The sequence below is a fragment of the Sphaerodactylus townsendi genome, linkage group LG04, assembly GCF_021028975.2.
Source record: "Sphaerodactylus townsendi isolate TG3544 linkage group LG04, MPM_Stown_v2.3, whole genome shotgun sequence".
Taxonomy (NCBI): domain Eukaryota; kingdom Metazoa; phylum Chordata; class Lepidosauria; order Squamata; family Sphaerodactylidae; genus Sphaerodactylus; species Sphaerodactylus townsendi.
The window spans coordinates 39,398,057-39,421,155 of record NC_059428.1 but is presented as its reverse complement, the minus strand read 5'-3'; the positions used below and the strand labels follow the sequence as shown (position 1 = coordinate 39,421,155).

At 42.5% G+C, this 23,099-nt stretch overlaps 1 protein-coding gene across 3 annotated transcripts in view; it reads left to right on the top strand.

Annotated features, from left to right (window-relative positions):
- Positions 1 to 23,099, top strand: part of GRAMD1C (GRAM domain containing 1C) — a 58,922-nt gene that overhangs the window by 32,466 nt on the left and 3,357 nt on the right. For 2 of the 3 annotated variants that reach the window (XM_048495618.1, XM_048495617.1), the window contains exons 7-16: positions 4,316 to 4,434; positions 5,103 to 5,226; positions 5,987 to 6,158; positions 9,204 to 9,347; positions 11,442 to 11,560; positions 12,565 to 12,707; positions 13,274 to 13,377; positions 17,060 to 17,236; positions 19,178 to 19,235; positions 22,506 to 22,616. In XM_048495618.1, coding sequence (XP_048351575.1) covers positions 4,316 to 4,434; positions 5,103 to 5,226; positions 5,987 to 6,158; positions 9,204 to 9,347; positions 11,442 to 11,560; positions 12,565 to 12,707; positions 13,274 to 13,377; positions 17,060 to 17,236; positions 19,178 to 19,235; positions 22,506 to 22,616 — 1,271 coding nt within the window. The remainder of the gene's footprint in view (positions 1 to 4,315; positions 4,435 to 5,102; positions 5,227 to 5,986; positions 6,159 to 9,203; positions 9,348 to 11,441; positions 11,561 to 12,564; positions 12,708 to 13,273; positions 13,378 to 17,059; positions 17,237 to 19,177; positions 19,236 to 22,505; positions 22,617 to 23,099) is intronic. The other variant, XM_048495619.1, reaches the window with a different exon arrangement.

Below are 23,099 nucleotides of genomic sequence, written 5' to 3'. Positions count from 1 at the left end.
TGAGCTATGCTGATAAATTAAAGGTCGGGGGGGGGGGAGGGGCTCTTAATCTGAAAGCATGCCTAGATCAACTAAGTAAGAACAAAATAAAACTTCCACTTGGTTAGACCCAAGTCAACAGGAGACTGCCTCCCAAAAGCAGGCGGCTGTCACGCTTGAGCCTTCCTGTAACCATATATCAGTAGAATTTATTCATGTTTGAAAACTGGCCAGGTGAAGGGACTCGGTGGGTTTAGAATTGTTAATAACATATCTAACATCTTGTTTGTACCTATTCACAATGTTATCAGAAACTTTACAGGTCAGTAAAAGAGAGAGCATAGATCTCTGGAAGCTTATGTGGTCTACTTCCTTGATCTGTTGACATGTGCATTTAGACATCCTTGATGGGATGCCCTCATTTTTTGAGACTGTCATTAAATTAGAATGGAGGTGAAAGTGTATATTTGTGAGCTGTTGAAAGATGGGGAAAAACAGTAGTACTTCAAATGTGAATGAACTTGGTCGGAGTTGGTTTTTAAGTGTCAGACTGTGAAAATGTTGCTGAACACTCCCCACTTTCCTGAGTAGAAAATCTGGAGGTGTAGGATTAAATTTCCTATACGTGAGAGAGCACTGAAGACTTGAGGCAGCCATGTAATATTGTTTTATTTCCAGATGTGTTAGCAGATGGTTTGAAAGAAAGAAACTCTCCTACAGCTGGCAGCAGATTTGCTAATCTTGAAGTTCCTTAATGTTCTGCCAGCTCACAGCCCCAGCTCCTTTCTGTTTCTTTGGTCCTGATTCAATTTAAATTGTACAGCAGCTACAACTTTATTTCTCTGCCCCTTTTCTGCTTGTCAGTTAGCCGTTCAAATAATCAAGAGCACCAAGGTCACAAGTACTGTATTGGTTGTCAGCTAAAGTCTCAATAATATAGAGGGAATTGTCTTTTCTGCCCCTTCCTAAGGTGATTAGTGTGACCTACGTATTCTCCTGTCCACACTTTATCCTTGGAAGAACCTTGTGAGGTGAATCAGGCTGAGAGAGAGTGACAGGCCCAAGTTCACCCAATAAACTTTATGCCAGTGTGGTAATAATCAGTGTAGTGACTTCCCAGACACTCTAACGTCTTAATTATATTGGCTCAATGTAAAGCTATCTCTGGTTTGTCTATGTAGATACTTTCCATGGTTTCTTTATGTCATATTGTGGGGAGATGTGAATTTGGTGACATTCCGTTACGTATAGAACAGTGCTTTTACCTTCATCTCTTAAGGTAAATGCCTTTGCTTTAGTGTCACTTTTCACTTGGGTTGTTTGCTGTGACTGGTTCTGACACAGCTGGTCCCAGATCAGGCCTTGCTTAAGTTCTAATAAAGTTCTGTTCTGTTCGGTACTGGGTGCCTTGCAGTGCCCTTCATATTCTCAAGGAATATTTATAGTATTGTGTTTCTATATCACTTGCAGGCCAAAGATAAAATTAGTCTCTGACAATAAGAGGTTGAACAACGGTCTATTCAAACACATCTCAAATTGCCAGTGTGCTAAGAAATATTTCATCTGGTTACAATATACACAAATTACTAAGTGCTCCAAGTAGAAGCCCTGAATGGATCCCTGATCCCAAACACCAGGAAAGCACATTTAGCAGCTGCAGTATGTTTCACATGTTCCACCAATATTTAGTTTTTGGATCACACCCACTGAAGACGCAAGATACAAACATTGCCTTTTGGAGACAAAATGAGGATTGTTTGTAACACACTCTTCTGGTATGCACAAGAAAGAGCTAAGGTCAACTGGAAGGCTGTGTATCATATCTTCAACTTGGTGGGCTGCTTCTAATATAGAGCCCAACTGAATAAAACATTGAGAACCTGTGTCTGTAATTTAGTTGCAAAAGGCAGCTGTGTGTGGGGGGGTAGGGTTGCCAGATCCCTCTTGGCTACTGATGGAGAATGGGAGGTGGGATCGGGTTGTCAGATCCAGGTTAGGGAACTGCTAGATTTTAGAAGATGGCGCCTCAATGGGATACAATGCAAAAAAAGCCAACCTCCAAAGATCCATTTTCTCCAGAGCAGGGGTCTGCAACCTGCCAATTGGCCATGCTGGCAGGGACTGATGGGATTTGTAGTCCATGAACATTTAGAGAGCCGCAGGTTGCAGACCCCTGCTTCGGAGGAACTGATCTCTGTAGTCTGGGGTGAACTGTAATTCCAGGGGATCCCCAGGTCCCACCTGAGCACTGGCATCTCTAGTGTGGTATGATACAGAACAAAGCTACTATTCTGGAGAAGGTAAGGGTGGTTCCTTTGTGTCACTTCCCTAATAAAAAAAATAGCAATCCTCTTCTATATTAAACCCTAGTAGGGTGAAAAAAAATAAGCAATAGGGCTAAAAATTATATGCTGGCAATGTGATAGTAGATCCTAGATTTGTTTATTTTGGTCCTTATCGTAATGTTGTGTTTTGTAACATAATAAAGCAACATAAGTAGGGAACATGCAAGGACTTGCAGTCACTTCATTTCCTTCTGTATATGCTTCTTCACATGATTTCCTCTTTCTCTCCTCTTGGCAGCCCACAGATCTTCACCTTTCCCTTGCTTTCTTCATTCCTTCCCACACACCAACTACGGTAACCTTTCTTTTCTCTGCTTGCGCTCCAGTCTTCAACCTTTATTTATTATTTATTTACTTCATTTATACACCACGTTTCTCTCTGTTGGGGATTCGAGGCAGCTTACATTGTTCTCCACTCCTGTGTTTTATTTGTACAACAATCCTGTGCGGTAGATTAGACTGAGAAAGTGACTGGCTGAAAATACTCACCAAGGTTGCATGGCAGAGTAGAGATTTGAACCTTGGACTCCCAGATCCTAATCTAACATTCTAACCACTACCCCACACTGGCTCTCAACTTTTCCTCCTTCCCTTCCCTGGTAGCCTATCCCTGGGAAAAGTCCAGCCCAGGTGCAAAAGTAATATGGTATCAAGTTGCTCAGATGAGCTCTGTAATGGCCACTGCTGGGCTCAGCTAAACCATTCGCGTGAGTTGCTGGGTCCAGGCACGTTCTGTGGCATCAAGTCAATTGATAGCTACCTCCAGACCTGGGTGAGATGGACAGATTGAAAGCAAGTTGTCTGGTAGTTGTTGTTGGAGCTGACTTCAATGAGTCCTTCCTTTAGGGCATGGCAAGAGGGTAGCAGAGGTGGACTGGGAGGACAAAATAGCCCTGGAGAGAGCCCTCTCTCTTCCTTTTGCTAAAAAAGGACTAAGTAGAATTGTAACTTCATCTGCCACATGCTGGACCATCTTTGTTTTAAAATGCTCCTCTTGGGTCCTAGTGACTACCTAATTCTGTTAGGTACGCACTAGGACTCAAGCAGAGCATTTTAAAACAAAGACAGCCCAGCACATGGCAGATGAAGTTACAATTCAACTTAATTATTTTTGTTGAAAATGGTATAACTGAAGCCAAGGATTGATGGCTGGCAATAGTGTTTTGGTTGCCTAGCAACCACATGACATTTGTATGTATAGGTCCCATGATACCCAGCACAGCCTTTTTGGTTGTCAAAGGGAACTCCATCTTCCATTTTTCTCCTGTGGAAAAGTTGGTTGGAACCAACCCGTGATAATGCTAGTCACAGGTATATAGTGAACCCCGTGCATGTTCTTTACCTCTTTTGCAAGATGGATCAAGGGAGACATCTTTTCAAAATAAGATATGAGAAAGCAATTTTAATGGTGGCAAGCAAAAAAACAAAGTTACCATGAGAGCTGAAATGTTTAATGTGAAGGTGTTGTAGCACTTAGTGCTTTGCTTTTGCTGACCTTTTTCAATTGGAGCTCCTTCAACTGTTTTATGAAGGAGCTACTTAACCTGAAGACAGCTAGCTATCAGACAGCTGAACAGTTAGCTTCAGATGAGAAGCTGCAACTTTCACAGTAATTAAAAATGACTTGGAGGTTTTATTTAAGGAACTGCAGTGTGTGGGGGCTAAGAACCTAGTAGTTGTATAGAAAAGCATTTGTAATTTACAATATTATGACAAATAATTCAATTTGCTACCTTGCCTAGAATGTGGGATTTATATTTGTTAGTTGATGTAAGGACTAAACATTTTGTTATAATGAAAGCACTGGATGTCTCACTCTCTATTTTTTAACTTGTATTACGGTATCTGGAAAGTACGAAACATTTCTCATAATGGTCAGTTAGGAGTCCTTCAAGCATACTAGTGCATGACTTGTCTTTAAATAGTGTCTGACTTGAAAAGGTGAACCGTGGCTACTGACCGAGTGTACTTAATTTTTTTCTCTTTTGCAGAGACTGACAAAGCAGGAATTCTGGCAGCTTGTGCAGCAGAGTTATGGCTCTGAGGTGGGCTTGAACACCGAAGAAATGGAAAACGTTTACTCATCATCTGAGGAGAACGGACGGTCTAGGTAAGATTGTATTGTACATTACTTCTTTAAACAGGTGCATTTGGGATTTCTGCATCCTTGGGGAATTTCCCAGGTATTCATGAAAACATGACTTATTAAATTAGAAGAAAGAAATGCTCAGAATATGCTGACTGAATATGCTCCAGGAGGCTGAGAATGCAGTATGCCACTGAGATTCAGAGGAGTGAAAAGGAAAGGAAGGAAAATTGTTTCAAGTTTTATAAAATCCAGAAAGTATTTTTTTAAATAAATAATGTTTCACATACTTTTTTTTCCTGCCCTTCCTCTCCACTACTTGTTCATGTCAGGGCAAGAATGCCCATCCTGCCCAGTCAAAGGACAGTTCATTATGTGGCTTGAAGAATGAGCTTGAACAGGTATATAGGTATGAAGGGAAAATCAGTCCCTTCAGTGGCCACTGGCCACTCTTGTGATCTTTTTTGTCAGCGAGTTCCTTGCATTGAGGAACCTTGAAAGAGTTGTTAGTTGTTAGAAAATGGTCCTGTATGCCCTTGATGTCGGGGCGGCATTTCTTTTTATCTAAACCATCCAGGATTGCTCTAAATAATTGAAATGATTGAAAAAGCCATCAAGTTTATAATGAAAGCCATGCATTTATGTAACAAACTGTCAATTAACTGTGCAACATTTTTTTTTGTCTTCAATAGATCCAGCCTTTGTGATGAATTTGGGGAGAAGGATGAAAAGTTGTCTAAGGCATTTGGTGTAGTTCAAGAGCCAGTAGATCAGATACTTGAAACTGAGTCTCTTAATGGAACCCAGCTACCAGAAGTAAGCACAAAGCAAAGCCGGACCCTCTAGACGCATGCTTCTCCTCGTGAGGCAGGAAAAGTACTGAAGAAAGGGGCGTTCCCATGCCGACGGGAAGCTTGAAGTCATTTCCTGCCTCCCTGAGCACAGCATGGGAAACATTCCCAAGATGTCATCCGGCTCAGGGGAGAAGACAATTATCTGTTTAGCATCTGCTACTGGAGATCCCTATTTGAAGATGCCAGGGATTGACCCAGGGAATTTTGTCTGCATGAGGAACATGCACTCCACCACTGAACTACGTGGCCTCTTCCCAAAATCAGAGTCCTGGACAGACAGTATTCCTAAATAAGCTCTGTGTTCAAACATTAGTATGAAACTTTTAACATGTTATTTGCAAACCTGTAATAGAAGCAGCAGAAAAAGCAATACTGTTGCTATTCATTTAATTTCAATGGGATGTGATTGCAGAAACTGCAGATCCCATAGAAATGAATGAAAATCACATGGCAGAAATCCTTTGTGCATGGCATCTGTAAACATAACAATCAGTTTTTATTGGAATCTGCTACACTTGGCCTGAAATTGTTCAAAAGCCTGTGGTTGTGTTTTTTGGGTCCAGTTCTTTATTGCAACGTACTGGATTGAAACTGAAAAGGGTGGCAGTGTGGATCATGATGGGGCTTTCAGAGCACCAGCAGCAGGAGCAGCTTGCAAAAGGTGTGGTGCCTCATGAGCGTGCTTAATATATTCTAACCATTGCTTGTGATTTTTTGGCTAGGATGCTGAGCCAGAGGAATCTCACTGCGATAAACCAGAGAGAAGGAGTTCTTTGCTGTCTTCGGAAAGGATGCCAGTTGATTTAGCACAGCACAAAAACTCAATGCAATTGCCAGATCTAAATGAGACTTTCCCTCCTGAGAAGATCAGCGCCTCCGAAAGTGAGGGTGAAGGTAAATGGTCAGTTTGTTTGTAGCCCTTCAAATCTGAACTCAAAAACATTATAATAACCAGAAATTAAATATTTGTTATTTTTAGTTAAATTTGTCAAGTCCAGGTTAGGAAATATCTGGAGATTTGAGAGATGGGCCCCTTCCACACATGCAAAATAATGCGTTTTCAAACCACTTTCACAACTGTTTGCAAGTGGATTTTGCCATTCTGCACAGCTTCATAGAGCACTGAAAGCAGTTTGAAAGTGTATTATTCTGCATGTGCGGAATGAGCCATGGAGTCTGAGATGGGAGAGGTATGGAAAGAAGAGGGACTTAAGTGGGTATGATGCCACCATAGAGTCCACCTTCCAAAGTGGCCTTTTTCTCCAGATGAACTGATCTCTGTCACCTGGAGAGCAGTTGTAAAGCCAGGAGATCTCTAGCCACCACCTGGAGGTTCGCAGCTCTATTTATAGTCCGCCTTTCTCACAGGAACTCAGGGCAGATTATACATAGTGAGTCAGTAAAGTTAACAAAATGGGACTAGGAAGCTAAAAGTCTAGAACCAACCAGAAAGAACTGAAGCACAGCAATAAGTATTAACATCACACAGCAAGTGGTGCAAAAATTACACAGGATCCTACCTCCAGCAAGTTATACACAGCAGTACAGACCACAGTCTCTAATGTAAAGTCCATGGGTCTGTATTTTCTTTATGCCAGAAAACCACGTAGTAAATGGCCAGGCCATACCTGTAGTCACATTGGGCCACTTCCAGCCACGCTATTGTTTTTCCAGCGTAACCTTGATGTGCCCCTATGTACTGGCCAGAGTACTGTAGAGAGACTATTGCATTAGAACTAAGAACTAACACAGCCGCACCAATAACATAGTCATTATGATCTAGTGTTATGTGTTGCCCACTAGCTGTTCTTGGGAAGGCACCAGTCATCAGTACATATTGACAGTAGACACTCCTAACTGATGTAATGAAATCTGTCCCACATTCCTCCCACTTAAAGTATTCAAGCAGGTTACTAGAAACAACTACAAGACATGATGCCGCTGCACTATCAGCAGTGGCTTCTGTTTCTGGGCATCCTATCCATATCTAGCAGGCCTGTGGCTGCAGACATTTTCTTTGGCCGTTTCCGCACGGCCATGCTGGGGGTTGGGTCGGCGTGCATGACACCGACCCAACCCCCCTGGGACTGTTCACACGAACGGTCCCGGTTGCGGTGGGGAAGAGGGCGCAGCCTGCTTGCCAGCATGAGCTGGCGCCGTCCCCCCAAACGCTCTTTAGCCGTGTCCTCCGGCCTCTGGCGCTACGCGACAGGGTCAGGGGACAGCGCCCTACCCTGCTTGCGATAAGTGCTGACAGCTCGGAAGTCGCAGGGCAGGGGGAGCATGTCCCCTGGCCTGTGCGACGCGCTGGAGGCTGGAGGACACGGGAAGGCGTTTGGGAAAGGGGGGGAAATGGCGCTTTCCAGCTGCTGCCGTTCGCACAGCAGCGGATGGAAGCCGCTGTTTCCCAAAAACCTCACTCGGGGAGCGAGGTTGGGAAACAGTGGCTTCGCGCTGCTGGGGGGGGGAGTGAGGGCGATGCGGCTGCGATGCAGCTGCGCCCCCCATGCGAACAGATCCCTAGGGACGGCGTTTTTGCCATCCTAGGGCACTGTTATTGGCCCGTGTGGAAAGGGCCTTTGTCTCACATACCTGTTAATGTTCGTTTCTGGGTGCCATGAACCTAAAATGGCTGAAATCAAAACAGCAGACCAGGTGGAGAACTAGATATTTTGCTCCAAATGGATTTGCATCATTTATCATGCGGGTTCAGGTTTTCTCGTAATTACAATGCCTTGATATTTTAAGAGACTGTAATACTTGGCTGCTCACAGTATAGAAGACACAGAGTCATTTTGGAAATTCTATGCACAGTGTTTCAGCTGTCATAATAGCGAGATTATGTCCATGTGAGAAAAGAAGATATGTATACCCATATAACCATCGGTGGCCGTGGTAGTCTGTGAAGTGTTAGTTTGGGTTTAGTTGTGAAGCTATGGAATATATCACCTACAGTTTTGTTTCTTTGAATTTGTTACATAGGATTTAAATCTCATTTTATGTTTGTTTTATATTTTCATATTTGATTCCTTTTATGTAAGTTATTTTCACCCTGAAGGGAGTAGATAGGATTTTAGAAATTCCGAAATAAATAAGAATAAAGAACAATCTCTTTCCTATTTGCTAGGGCCGTGATGTGGCATCTATGTATTGGGCTCACTTAAATCCATCCAACCATTTCTACAATGCATTCCTACTCAGATCTTTCTGGCTTTTGCAGATAGTAGCATGTAAATGGCAGAAGTAGTTCATTCATAAAATAAATGTGATAAAATATCACGTTCCTCATCCATGTTTTTAAATGTATGTATATTGTTTTTAATGTATTTATATTGGTTATGTTTTAAATTATTTTATCATGTATTATGGAAATGTTGTGAGCTGCCCTCAGCCCATTTGGAAAGGGCGGTGTACAAGACCAATAAATAAGACAATAATAATTTCTCTAACTGTTAGATATGTGTTAGATATGTGAAACTTGAGATAAGGTAGTGCAAGGTGACCAGACGCCCCGCTTTTGGTGGGACAGTCCCGCCTTAAACCAATTTGTCCCGCGTCCCACAGGTTTTTTTAACTCTCCCGATTTTTGGAAGGCTGCCGCACTGCTGCACTGCCTTCTGGGGCGCTCCCATTTCCCCCCCTGTCACAGGGCGGGAAACAGGGGAGCGCCCAAAAAGGCAGTGCGCTCCTGCGGCTGCGTGCGCGGGAGGCTGCCGCACTGCGCCCGGGTCCCGGTTTAAAAAGGTGAAAATCTGGTCACCTTACGGTAGTGCAAATGTCAAAAAATTCACTTTTAACATAAAAATCACAACAAACTCTCTCGTGCAGTATTACATTTGTGTACATGAAAAGCATGTATTGTTATTTGGTTCTGTTTTTAGCATGTTCTGTATTTTTACCTCTTCACTGCATTTGTTTGCTTCTCACCTCCAACCCCAGCTGAGGATACCATCCTAGACCATGACCTCCATGGAAAAATCTTTATTAACCTGGTTTTACGTATTGGTGCAGATAAAATGTTTGAGATGCTTTTCACCAATTCCCATTTCATGCAGAGGTATTTCATGACTAGAAATATAACAGGTAAATACTCCTTTTAGTATTTGCACTGAAAGAACTTTTCTAATCTATCTCTTGGAAAAATCAGTTTATTGCTAAATATCATGTGAGGCAAAACTAGAGCATTAATCAAAAGCACCAACTTAAGGAAGTCTTATTTGTGGTTACATTTGCCATGCTAGTTAATCCTTAAATATTTTCGTTATCTAGGATTGAAGAGCTTTTCCTTATCACTGTTTCTGGTAAAAGTATAGTTTCAAGTGGGTAATTGTGTTGAAGCAAGATTGGGGTTCAGTAGCATCTGAAATACCAGCAAGATTTTTGGGTTTTAAGCTTTTAGCAGTCAAAGCTCTCTTAGTCAGATTTGATGAAGAGACTTTTGACTCTTGAAAGCTTATACCTGGAAATAGAAGAAAAGCTTGGAGTTATACCCCACCTTTCTCTCCTGTTAGGAGTCTCAAAGTGGCTTACAAGCTCCTTCTCTTCCTCTTCCTACAACAAACACCTTGTGAGGTAGGTGGGCTGAGAGAGTTCTGAGAGAACTGTGTCTGGCCCAAGGTCACCCAGCAGGCTTCATATGGCGGAGTAGGGAATCAAACCTGGTTCTCCAGATTAAAGTCCACTTCTCTTACCCACTCAACCATGGCGGCTCTCAAATACAGTTCTTTTAAGGTGCTACTGGACTTCAATCCTGGAAAAAGTATAAACCTCTTAATTTCCTGTACCTCCTTGAAAAAGTATAAACCTCTTAATTTCCTGTACCTCCTTGAACTTTTACAAATAATTTCTCTGATGCCCCCACACCCGTACATTAGCCTGTTTGAAGGCACTTTTGCTGCACTTTTGCCAGCCTCTCCATCCATTGGATCACGAGTTTGAGTTCTTTAAGGATGTGTTCTTTAATGTGGTGTTTGTTTAAAATGCTCATTGCTGTTTCATTATATGGTTGATCATTATTATGCTGCCTCTGTTCATTTTTGCTGCTATTTTTGTTTGGCATTTTGAAGATCATTTCAGTAAAAAGATGGGATATATATGTTACGAGTAAATTATGTATTGTGGTACATTTTGAGCCACTGTAAAAAATGTCAGTCCTAAAGTTGGCGCTCTGCCCCTTCTGTAATTTGTAGCAAAATTTACTCACATCCTGATAACATCTTGTGTGTTTCTCTTCTTCCCACTCCACATTATCACCTGCAACTGATGAGAATGGGAAAGTGCATAGTGTAATGACTTCAGGACAGAAGTTACTGCATTTTAGAGCTGGGCTAGGCAACCTTTCTGGCCTAAGTACCCCAAAAGCAAATCTACCTTTGAAGATGATATGGCAGCAAATAAAATTGGGGTGCAGGGAGGACAAGGTTTAATGGTTAAGAACAGCAGACTGTAATCTGGATTTGATCCCCCACTCTTCCACATGACGCCTGCTGGGAGACCTTAGGCTAGTCTTCTCTGTGAGCTCTTGCAGCCTCACCCGCCTCACAAGGTGTCTGTTGTGGTGAGAGAAAGGGAAGGAATTTGTAAGCTGCTTTGAGGCTTCTTGCAATAGAAAAAAGCAGGGAATAAAACTCTTCCTATGTATTTGGAGACATGGTTGGATTAAGCTCCAGCAGCACTGCCACCATCTTAAGGCTATTCCTTGGACTTAGCTGCAGTTGTGGGAGGTGATGTCTTTTCCCTCCTCCTGCACTTTTGGTCCTAGTAGCCTTGCCAGTGCCTTGGCTGCTTGGTGTCAAGCAATATGATCTGGTATATTGCAGTTGGCATACATGCCAGGTGATTCCTTGCCCCTGCTTTAGTGGAGCAGAGAAACTAATATGTGAAATTATAATCAGTAGCAACTAGAGTTTGTCAGGATGCATAGTTTTGCTCTTTGATGGATATGTACTGATGGATTACTGACTTGAAGCTAAGCATAGGCTAATGGAAATGACCACGTTTGGATAGATATCTGCCTGGCACATTTACACACATACCCCAACATGGATGGGGATGGTTGCTCAGCCGTCTATGTTTGCTGGGCAATGTGGTGTTCTCAGACCACTTGCAGCGTGTTTAAGGCTAATGACAATATTGTTTTAATTGCTAGAAATTAATCATGACGTATATTGTGCCTAGATACAGTATCAACTCCTTGGAACAGAGATGCTGGAGGAAATCAACTGAGGACCATGACATACACTCTTATTCTTAACAGTCCACTGATTGGGAAATCCACAGCTGTAACAGAAAAGCAGGTGCCTAATTTACTTGCTTATGTCTAAACTAGCAGTAAAGCCCATTGCGGGGGCGGGGGATGCAGGCTGTAGAAAGGGGGGGGGCAAGAGCATTTCCCTTCGCAATGGACTTTACTGCTTCTTTACCCACCCCCACCCCTCTCACCAGCCTGCTTCCTACCTATTGATGATCCTCAAAGTTGTGCTGGTCTCAGGACATCACTGTTTGTAAGTTTGGAAGGCTGCTCACTCTGTGTGTTAGGGGAGGGTGGCCAGGGGACTGGAAGGGGGAATGGGGAGGCTGGTGTCAGACCCAGCAGTACAGCAGGCAGCTTTACACCACTGCCCCGCTGGACCCAGCTTGTTGTTTTGGGTGGTTGGAGGGGAAAATGGGGAGGCTGGTGCCGGGCTGGTGCTGGTCTCAGGAAGCTGATTCCTGAGCAGCACATCTGCTAGCTGTCCTGCTAGTACTGTGCCACATCCTGCTGCACTCCTGGGTCTCTCTGCTCCTCGGGTGCTCCCATGAGCCCCCACTGCTGTTTCCTTGACCCCTGGCTATCACTATTGTCCACTGTTGCAGGCTGGGATTGGGAAGGCACAGAGTAATCTCTCTATTATGATAACTGGAGTTGATAGAAGCTGCCCCCCAACTGACCTCCAGTTACCAACCTCTATACTACAAAATAACATATTGGATGAGCTGGCTAGGATGGAAGCGGCTGGAATTAACTTCTTATTTAGTCTGTATCCTACTGAGTTGTGATTTGCAAATTACTATGCAAGAAACAAAAACATTAATATTTTATGTAACGAATTAGCTGCATGCCTTTCTTTTTAACTTTCTGTGTTTCCACTACCCTGTATCCTTGGGGGGTGGAGGGGAATTCTGTCCATCCTTCTAAGCCTTTTCTGATTTTTCTTTTTTTAGCTATCTCTTCTTTGTTAGGCAGTCTTTATTCCCAAGATGGATAGTTGAAGAGAGCCAAAACTGTATACTTAAAATGCCATCTCTTTTTTGAAAATAGGTCCTGCATAAACAAAGCCACAAAGGTCATCTGTATCGGATAGATGCTGAGGTGTTCACGCATGATGTGCCCTATCATGATTACTTCTACACTGTGTATACTTATTGTATTACCCATATGTCCAGTGAGAGGTGCAGACTCCGGTGAGCCTTTTCATTTTGTTATATGAGAGGCCATGCAGAGTTGCTAAGTGGCAGGAGTACAGTCCAACTGACTCTTTTGCACAAATTGCTTTGTGGGAAGCGTTAAAGAAGGTGGCATAAAAATGCCACCTGTTTCTGTTTCCATTGTTGCTTGGAACTTGATCTGAACAAACTGTTTTCCTGTTTTCCCTGGTGATTGAATGCATCTATAAACAGAAGGCGAAAGCTTTTTACACCTGCCTATTCATTGGAATTCTTTAAGAACTTACTGCTGGCAGTAAGATGGATAACGGCCTTTTCAAGTGAATGGGTGTGCACAGGCTTAAATTAAAGTACCACTTACCACATTGAGTTATTCAGAAGCTAAGTGTTTTGTGCATTTCCTCCTTCAATTTTCACTGTGTGTGTTCGAAGTGTCACTGTAGTGACCATGTCTCTTGATTTCTTGTGCAGCTGGTTTCTTTGAACTACAAAGAATGAGAAATAGCTCTCAGATGGAGTGAAAAGCAAACCTCTGCTCCTGTGTGTTCCATTGTATTGCTAGCTGTATTCTTCTTCCGCTGCAGGATTTCCTCAGATGTGAAATATAAAAAGCAACCATGGGGACTTGTCAAGAGCATAATAGAGAAGAATACGTGGGGTGGGATACAAGAAAATTTTAAACAGCTTGGTAAGTGTTGGATTTTTATAGTCAGAAGTCCAAGTGGTGTTCAATGGCATTTTCCTATTAATAATGCTAAGAACGGCATTGAATTTTTGAAACAGTTTAAAGACAGTTAAATAGAACTAATCAAATTTGTGACCTGCCTTTTTAGCAACTTCTCAGGAAGATCTTAACCAGTTAGCACCCATGCTAACTTTGGGTTGCAAGGGGTCTTTTGACAGTAGAGTAAAAGAGGCAAAATCCCATTTGAAAGGAACCAGACACAATCAAAACATTATTTAACTACATGTATTGCAGCTCTGCAACAATGAATATTTCCAGGCAACAAATTTCAGTCTTTCATTTCAAATTCTTATTACAGATTTCTCAACCCAAGAGGATAAATTCTCTCTCCCCCCCCCAAAAAAATCTTATCTACTGCTCCTTTCAACCGGAGGGATTAAATTTCCCCACAGGCCTCTTCTTCTCCCTGCAGAACTTTGCTGCCATTTGGGATATTCCCCTCTCCCATATCATAAGCTGATATCATCCTGGCCTAGCTTGCTATACGACCAGTTCTGAATTTTTCCAATTTGAGGGTCTCTATGTGGACCCTGGCAAGAACTCTTAATCTGGTCATTTTTACATTAATGGGAAAGAGGTCATGTTACCCTTTGTGGTTCTCCCTCTTACCGCTTAAAATACCCAGCAATTCAAACCCCTAAATGACCTTATTTATTTATTTATTTAATTCATTTATACCCCACCTTTCTCCCCAATGGAAACCCAAAGCAGCTCATGTCATTCTCTTTTCTACCATTTTATTGTCACAACAACCCTGTGAGATAGGCTAAGCTGAGGGAATGTGACCGGTCCACAGTCACCCAGTGAGTTTCCAAGGGGTTTGTGGGAATTCAAATCTGTGTCTCTCAGATACTAGTCTAGTTATACCAATAAAGGTTTTGTATTGTATTGTAATTGTAGATACTAGTCTGACACTGTTAACTACTGCACAACCCCAATGCTTATCCAAGAACATTAGGAAGTTGCCTGTCGCCTCTCCCTAACACCATTCAGACTATATATGAGATCATAAGTAACACATCTGGAGTGCTGGATTTTGAACTTAGTCCACTTGGTCCAAACCTGTCCAAATATAGTCTGTCAGGAAACAATCTCTATGTAAAACAAACTTTAGTGAGAGCACAACAGCTCCCCCAAAGCATCCCCTGCTGTCCCTTGACTGATAACATAAAGATTCAACTGATGGACAGAAAATGTATTTATTGTAGACCAGACATGTGTCTCGATGGATAGCATGACCACATAGCAAGAAGGTTTAAATGCACAGGGAGGGGATAGTGTGTGACTTTTGACATCCCAGGTTATATTTTAGGAAATCAAGTTAACCTCACAACTTGTAACAGCCTTATGAAATAATTGACTTTAAAATTCTGAGTACCAAATTTCTTACCGGTCTTCTTTTATGTCTCTCAGCTCTTAATTCTCCAGCTTGACTGACTTCAGAGTGCTTTAATCATTAAACCTCAGACTCAATATTAATACAAGTGAGATTTTCCCTCTGGAAGGCGGGATGCTTCATTTTCTTAACATTCATAACCAAATTTTTCATGATTCATCCATGCTTTGCCTCTCTCTCCCAAACTGCTGTATTTGCTTGAACTATTTTGACCTCTGACATTCTTCAGTGGCAACAATATTTCTGGTATCCCTGGCCAGAGTTTCTACAAACTGAACAAGCTTTGGCCAGATCAGATGTAGAACAACACCAAAGCCTGAAAGCCCAAAATTGATTGGCACAATGTTAGCATTTTTCTAATGAACAGAAAGACTTCTCTACCAAGCCTGAGATGTGGATTTTAGTTCTGTTGGCCTTTGGTGCTGTAGATTGTTTACATACATCCGACTTTCTGGGATCCATAGGGGTCTGTCTGCATTTCCGTATCTGTTGTACAGGCAAGGTGTGGAATGGCTGTTGCCCTTCTGATAAAAATAATTACTGTATCCCATGTCAGAAATGGAGTGTTTAAACCCAACAACAAGGCGTGAAGGCCTGTGGTTCAGTGGTAGAGCACTGCTTAGCATACAGAGGCCCCAGGTCCAACCCTGGCATCTTCCGTTAAAAGATCTGGCAATAAGTGATATGGAAGATCTCTGCCTGAGACCCTGGAGAACTGTTGCCAGTCTGAGTTGAGCTTAATGGACAAATAATCTGATTTAGCATAGGGCAGCTTTCTAGTTTAAGCTGTATATTTGTCACACATAATTGGCTCGTCTCTAGCTTCAGATCTGCTAGGGATGGCCTGGAAATCAGGGCCATAATTGAGCCATATTTAGCCTCTGATAGAATTGTGTTCCCTTTTTCATAATCCCATCAAGTTGCTGTATGTTGAATCAGAGCATTGGTATTTCAAGGTATGTACTGTCTATACTGGCTGGCAGTGGCTCTCCAGGATCTCAGGCAGAGCTCTTTCACATTGATTATTAACTGATCCTTTTCACTGGAGATGCCAGAGATTGTATGGGGACCTTTCTGCATACAAAGGCTTATCACTAAACCATGACTTTTTGTATAATCAAACTTTGTTAATTGTGGGTAAAATCAGACTCTTATCCAGCTTATTGTTTTGTCTGACATCCTTAAGACATAACAGCAAACCATGGTATATAGTTACACAAAGAAGGCCTAGAGGATCCTTGGGCTCCTACCTTTTGTTCTCATTTGATGTGTGTCAACCAGATTACAAGTGTCAGAGTGTCGTTGTCGGTGCAGAAACTGCAGTTGCCAGGCTTCCAAACCACAATTAAACCATAAATTGAAATACTAGTTTGCAGAGAGGATAGCAAACCATAGGTTGCTACTTTCTGTTCCAAAAGCATAACTGGACTGTTCCATGATGAGACCATATTCAGACAACTTCTTTGATTGAAAACAGCATCAGGAAAAGGCATTTAGACTTCTATGGCCATAAATTAAGTGCCAAAGTATCTTCAATCAGACCCCATTCCATGCCCCTCCACATGATATAACACCAGTACCAGTTCCCAAGGGGGAGAATGGTATGCCTCCACTCTCACTCGGAGGAGACAGCATGGCCTTCACTTAGGTCAAAACAACCCACACTCTCCAGTGCCTTGAAGTGCAAAAGTCAGCAGGTGTCTAAGAGCAGATTTGGCCTTGCCTGGAAAACGAAACTAAGAGGCAAAGAACAGATAGTAGTCCCAGGGAGGGAGGGAGCAGTCTATGGAGAGAGGATCCCGCATCCCTCCTGGGAGACGTGGCAAGATCAGGTACTGAGCAGATCAGGAACTGGGCAGATCATGACAATATTTTTTAAATTAGATTGCTGCTTGTGAGGAGAGAAAGGAAGGAGGAAAGTGAATGTTCGAGGACAAACCATGGCTTGTTTTTACATTAGAATCATACCTATGTGAAGTTTTAAATGTTCTATCAGATATTAATTCATTTTTAAAAAATTGTGTTGACAGTTTTTGTGCTTCGTATGGTTTCCAGAAATGCAACATTTGTTTGCCAGCATAGCACATACCGTTTCTCCTGTCAGAGATAACCTTTTAAATACAGTGAAAAATACAGACAGAACACATATGTAATCAGTTGTCTGAATTTCTTTGCTTCAAAATCAAGTGGAAAAAATAGAGGAAGAAGAATAGTATTTCTGTATTGCAGAATCAGAACTGCTTATGGAAGAATATACAGTAAACAAACCGATAGAGGATGCAACAAAACTTGGGGTACTGAGACGGAGGAGGTGGACTTTACAGCGAAGCATGGGAGAGATCCTTCCTAAACATTCCTCACAGTATTCTGCTGGGGATGCAGGTTTGCCTTCCCTTGCCAATACAGGTGTGTACAACGAACAGGAGTATTTGGTTTTTTTAATTGTTAATGAAATCCAAGGATATGGCTGTGCATGTATGACATCCACATGTCACATAGTACCTCTTGTACACAGCTTTTCTTCACCCTTACCTGTCCTCCTGTTGAAGTTTTGGGATATCTCCCATATGTTTAATAAGCTTGATGGCTATGCGTGTATGACATCCACATGTCACATAGCACTTCTTGCACACAGCTTTTCTTCACCTTTACCTGTCCCAGTGTTGAAGATATGGGATATCTCCCATATGTTTAATGAGCTTGTGATTCAGTTGTTATAATGTGCTTAAACTGAGCATCTACATAGTCAACAGTGTAGGCCCTGAAAAGGCTGTTCAAACTTTGAGGAAGATTCTGGGTCAGACAGGAGTGACCAGAGTTTTAATCTTTTAAAAGTTGCAAACTTGTGCAATAAACCAAATGGTACTTTGAAAGTAGAATACTTATTTATTGATTACAAGAATAGAAAAGCTGATGACTTTTTATTGTCAGAACTGAATACATCAAAGCAGGCAAAGTATTATATCCCCCACTGGAGATGCATCACTCCCACAAACCCCGCCCAAAACTCCCCCCCCCCGCTTCCATCCGCAGGAACTGTTACGGGGCGAGATAAGAGACTGACTGGCACAATGCAAACAATTCTCAAGGTTGCCCTGTAGGACTAACCCCAAATAAAATATGGCAAGACCCTGGCTAAGATATTAGAGGGCCATGACAGCATTTAAAGTTTTCGTTTATAATAGCTTGTGCACATCTCTAGATGAATTTTATAAATTATGTAGCTACGCTAGTTCCCCTTCTGGGTCCATCAACTAGTCAATGTTGTTATTCTGGAGTTAAAGACATAACCTTAGCAATCTTTCCTAGATTTATGGATGTTTCCCTTAATTTCTGAGCTATCAAAGTTCTTGCTGCACAAGTGCCCTTTCAGTATGCTAGTGCACCAGATTGATTGGAAATCACATATGGCTGTATACTTGCTGCTCCAGAAGACAACTGAATATTTTAGAACATATGGCATAGTTTAATGTACCAGGAAAGATATGAACTAAGTGGAGCAACTAAAACGAGTAAGTGCTGAATGATAAAGCATAACTTTCCCCCTTTATTTCATCACAGTTGGCTTGTATTGGTTTATGCCAATAATTATTTCAGTAGTTTCAAAAAATTATTTCTGAGTTTCTTAATCACCCACTCACCAGTGTTACAACTTTGCAGGTGAGTTTGTGTGTCTCAGGGCATGCTGCAACCAGAATGTATACCCCTCAGCCAGAACAGGAAATCAGCATCTTGGGAACCTTTTTAAAAGGTCAGGTTTGTAGGTTAAGTGTTTATTGTGATGGGCAACATCACTTCTTCAGTTTGAGAGGACAAGTTGACTTGCATGCACTATTTGGGGATCTCTGATCCCAATTTGTAATGAGAAATGTTGCTCACAAGTGTTTTAGGCCAGGATGTGTCAGCTATCTGGCTGGGGGAAAGAAGGAAGAAAGTACTGTTATTACAATATAGTCTATTGACTTTGGGATGGACTTTGGGATGGATCCAAATGGGCAATTGGAAGGCATAAAAGACATTTCAGAATCCATCCAAAGACAAACATAATAGTGGAATCCCAAACTTAATGCAAATTTCAGCATAAAAATAATCAACAGCACATTGTAAGCTTAGCTCTTTTTAAAAACTCGAAGTGCTTTTAAAGAATCAGGGTAGTTGCACAGTTCCTTGCTGTGCAAATCACCCAGCAAATCCTATGCATGTAAGTACAGTAAGCTTTCAGTTCAGACCTAGGTCAGTTCCACTTTTGAAAAGGACACATCTCTTCTTCAAGAAGGTGTCTATTGAAGCAAGATTAACCAGATTTGTGGAAAAGGAATACATAACTTTGCTTCTCTTGCCCAACAGGACCCAAAAAGGATGCTAAAAATAAGACCATTGCTATCATAGTGATAATGAGCATCTTGTAAGTACTTGTTGGATACTTCATCTTATTTTCTTCTAATACAGAATGCTGGTAAAAATATACTGCAGTAGCATTTGTGTCAATGTCGTGGGGGCCACTAGCATTTTTTCTTAGTGATGATCAAAATAATACAAAAGCCATGATCCTTTAAACCAAAGGTGGGGAACCTTTTTTCTGCCAAGGGCTGTTCGGATATTTATAACATCATTTGTGGACCATACAACATTATCCAAAGGCCACGCCTCTCCCACCCCTCAGTAATTCGTTTCAGCTCTATTCTGTCCCCTTCACGGTCTGCTGCTGACGTTTATCCAATCACTGGGAAAAAGTATCGCCAACCTGCCTTCTCCACCGCCCGCCAATTAAAACGTTCATGAGACCCAATTCCAACCAGTGGCCGGATGTTCCCCACACCCACCCACCCACACCCCGCTTTAAACTATGAAAAGTAAGTTTCCCTTGTGGCAAACAGTGGTCTTCAACTATCAGAGCTAGGACCCACTGAGCTGCAAACAAGCACCAAGATGTCATGTGATAGGAGGAAGGGGAACCAGAATTACACTTCACCGGTGTTGATGCCATCACAGTTGGCAGCAGACTGAAAGATCTAGAGAATGCAAACACAAACCAGGACTAGGAAGGGGTACTGTAATTAGAATCAAGTCAAAGGTCAAAGCTATGAAGTCGTTCTCTCTACCAGTGAGTGGCCTTATCTCACTGACTTCGTGGCATGTATGCAAAGAGAGTCAGAAAGCATGATATTCTTGCTCTCTATGTAACAGGCCATGCACGTAGGTAAGGGGGGGTTCTTGGGTTTGAAACCCCCCCCCCATTCACGTCCAAAGCTCTGCCCACCCGTTTGTGGGTTTTTAAAACATATTAGTGCTTTTTCGGTTTTTGGCCTGCAGGGGGCGCATTGTTTGGGCTAGCAATACCAAACTTTCAGGGATTGTTTGGGGGACTCTTCTGATAATACTACCTGGGTTTGGTGAGGTTTGGTTCAGGGGGTCCAAAGTTATGGACTCCCAAAGGGGGTGCCCCATCCTCCATTGTTTCCAGTGGGAGCTAATAGAAGATGGGGGCTACATCTTTGAGGGTCCATACCTTTGGACATCCTGAACCAAACTTCACCAAACCTGGGATGTACCAATAGGAGAGTCTCTTATTGATACCATCCAGGTTTTGTGAAGTTTGGTCCAGGGAGTCCAAAGCTATGGACTCCAAAAGGGGGTGCCCCCCTCCCCCATTGTTTCCAATGGGAGCTAATAGGAGATTGGGCTACACATTTGAGGGTCCATAACTTTGGACCCCCTGAACCAAACTTCACCAAACCTGGTGGTATCATTAGGAGAGACTCCTAAGGATACCCTGAAAGTTTGGTGCTTCTAGCTTAACCATTGCACCCCTGACAGCAGGCACCCCCCAAATTTCCCCAGATTCTCCTTTTAAATCCACCCCCTTCCACAGGGATTTAAAGGGAGAATCTGAGCTCCTCGGTTTAGAAGAAGAAGAAGAGTTTGGATTTATATCCCCCCTTTCTCTCCTGTAGGAGACTCAAAGGGGCTTACAATCTCCTTGCCCTTCCCCCCTCACAACAAACACCCTGTGAGGTGGGTGGGGCTGAGAGAGCTCCGAAAAGTTGTGACTAGCCCAAGGTCACCCAGCTGGCGTGTGTGGGAGTGCACAGGCTAATCTGAATTCCCCAGATAAGCCTCCACAGCTCAAGTGGCAGAGCAGGGAATCAAATCTGGTTCCTCCAGATTAGAATGCACCTGCTCTTAACCACTACGCCACATTGAAAGTGATGCTGTTTCAGGGTGGGAGATAATCCACCCCAAAACAGCATCACTTTTAATGTTGTTTAACTGGGGACCCCAGATTCTTCCTTTAAGGTGGATTTAAAAGGAGAATTTGGGCTCTCTAGTTTAAACACCATTGAAAGTGATGCTGTTTGGGGGTGGATTCCAGCATCACAGCGGCTGCCCAGGGGGGGAGTGCAAAACTCAGATTTTTCACCAGGCTCCATTTTCCCTCTGTGCCTCTGCCCAGAGGGGAGGGGCAGGGCAGGGCAGGGCAGGGCAGGGAAGTCTGTTATCCCTGACCTTGGAGAGCTGCTTTTATAAGCGCTAGGCCAGGGGCGGGGCTTGGGGAGGCATGGCCATGCCCTAGGGGTGGGTGTGGGTGTGGCCCCACCTCTGAATCCCCCTCCATAAAAAATCTATACCTGCGTCCCTGTAACAGGCCCTTCTGAAAAGCAGCAAAAAATGATGTGGCTGTGGACATTCATGACCCAAAATGAGCATGCTCTTTGATCTTCCTGGATGTCCTGATTCATGGGTAAAGGCTACTGGCTTAAATGATTTGGGCAGGAGAGAGAATTGGGCTTAGAGAATGCAAACCTGAAGGGACACCCTTTATGAGCCCCATTCATTCATGCTAAAACATTAAAACAAACTGAAGTCCAGTGGCATTTTAAAGGTTAACGACATTATTCCATCATAAAGTTTTCAGAGTCAGAACTCACTTTATTAGATGCATGAAGTGTACACCCATACTTATGCTGAGTATTAGGTAAAGCTTAATCTCTAAATTTTGGACCTTCATACCTATCAAACTTAATCTCTCTCCATATGCACGAGTTATGTTCTTTAGACAGCCTCCTTTGAGGTTCCCTCTCTTAGGACTGCCCATACAGCAACAGCTGGGTCATAATCTTTCAGAGTGGTATGTCCAGTCCTCTGGAGTGGCTTACCAAACTTGGTGCAAAGGCCACCATCATTGGCTTGCAAGACTGTTTTCTTTCAGAGGCTGTTTGGTAAAGGATAAATGGTCCAGGATCATATGGCTACGTTTTTAATCTGCATGTTTGTTTCTAATCAGTGGAGTTACTTTTAAATGTGTGCATGTAGATTTAATTCTTGTCGCTAATTTGAAATGGTTTTAATAGGTACTTATTTTCAGTTCCTGCCACTTTTTCTGCATTGCTACCTTCCTTGAGTCCAAGGAGAGAAGGCAGAATATATGAACGTTTTAAATAGTTAATGTCAGTGTAACCAAAACATCTTTTTGCAAGGCACTTTTAAAAGAAGAGAAAAGGTTCTTTTATATAATTTTTGCCAACTTAAGAGTTTTTGTTTATTTTGCTGATATTTTCAGGAAGATAACAATCCCTTTATTTTGGGGGGTTTGTTTTATTTCTAGCCCTGTTGAGGCTACATAGAAGGAATGAGAAAAAACGATGAAACAACCTGTGCTTTTTCTCCTGTTCAGCTTGCTGTTACTGGTTATGCTGAATGTGACATTATTTGTCAAACTGTCAAAGATTGAAAATGCAGCTCAGTCATTTTATCAAGTTCACCTTCAGGAAGAAGGATCTGTAAAGTGAGTAACATTTCTTTCCCAGCTAGACTAGGCCTTACCACTTAAAGTTTGAATAACTTACTTTGGGCTTTGGAAGACTTAAATATTAAGAAGGAATGTCTGAAACAGTGAAAGCCTCTGGCTTTCTTCATGCAGTCATTGCATATTGCAGGGCTACCTCCTCCCATGTCCCTGTGGGCCTGATACAGTCATCAGGTCATTTGGATGCCATGGTGGGGAAAGCCTTCCTGCTGATGCAGTGAGCATATACCTGGTTCCTTCGGTCCAAAAATTTAACAGGAACTACTACCAGAGGGCTATTACCATACAGAGGTTGTTGGGTCAGCCACTATGGCTGCTCTTCCCCCTCAGAATGCTTCCTCACAGTGCCAAGCAAACAAACTCTTTTTAAAGTTAATTCTCCCGATGTACATCTCACTGTGACCCAGCATATGTCAGGCATATCATGTAGTTACACCCTAAGTATTTGCTGAGAAAAAAAAT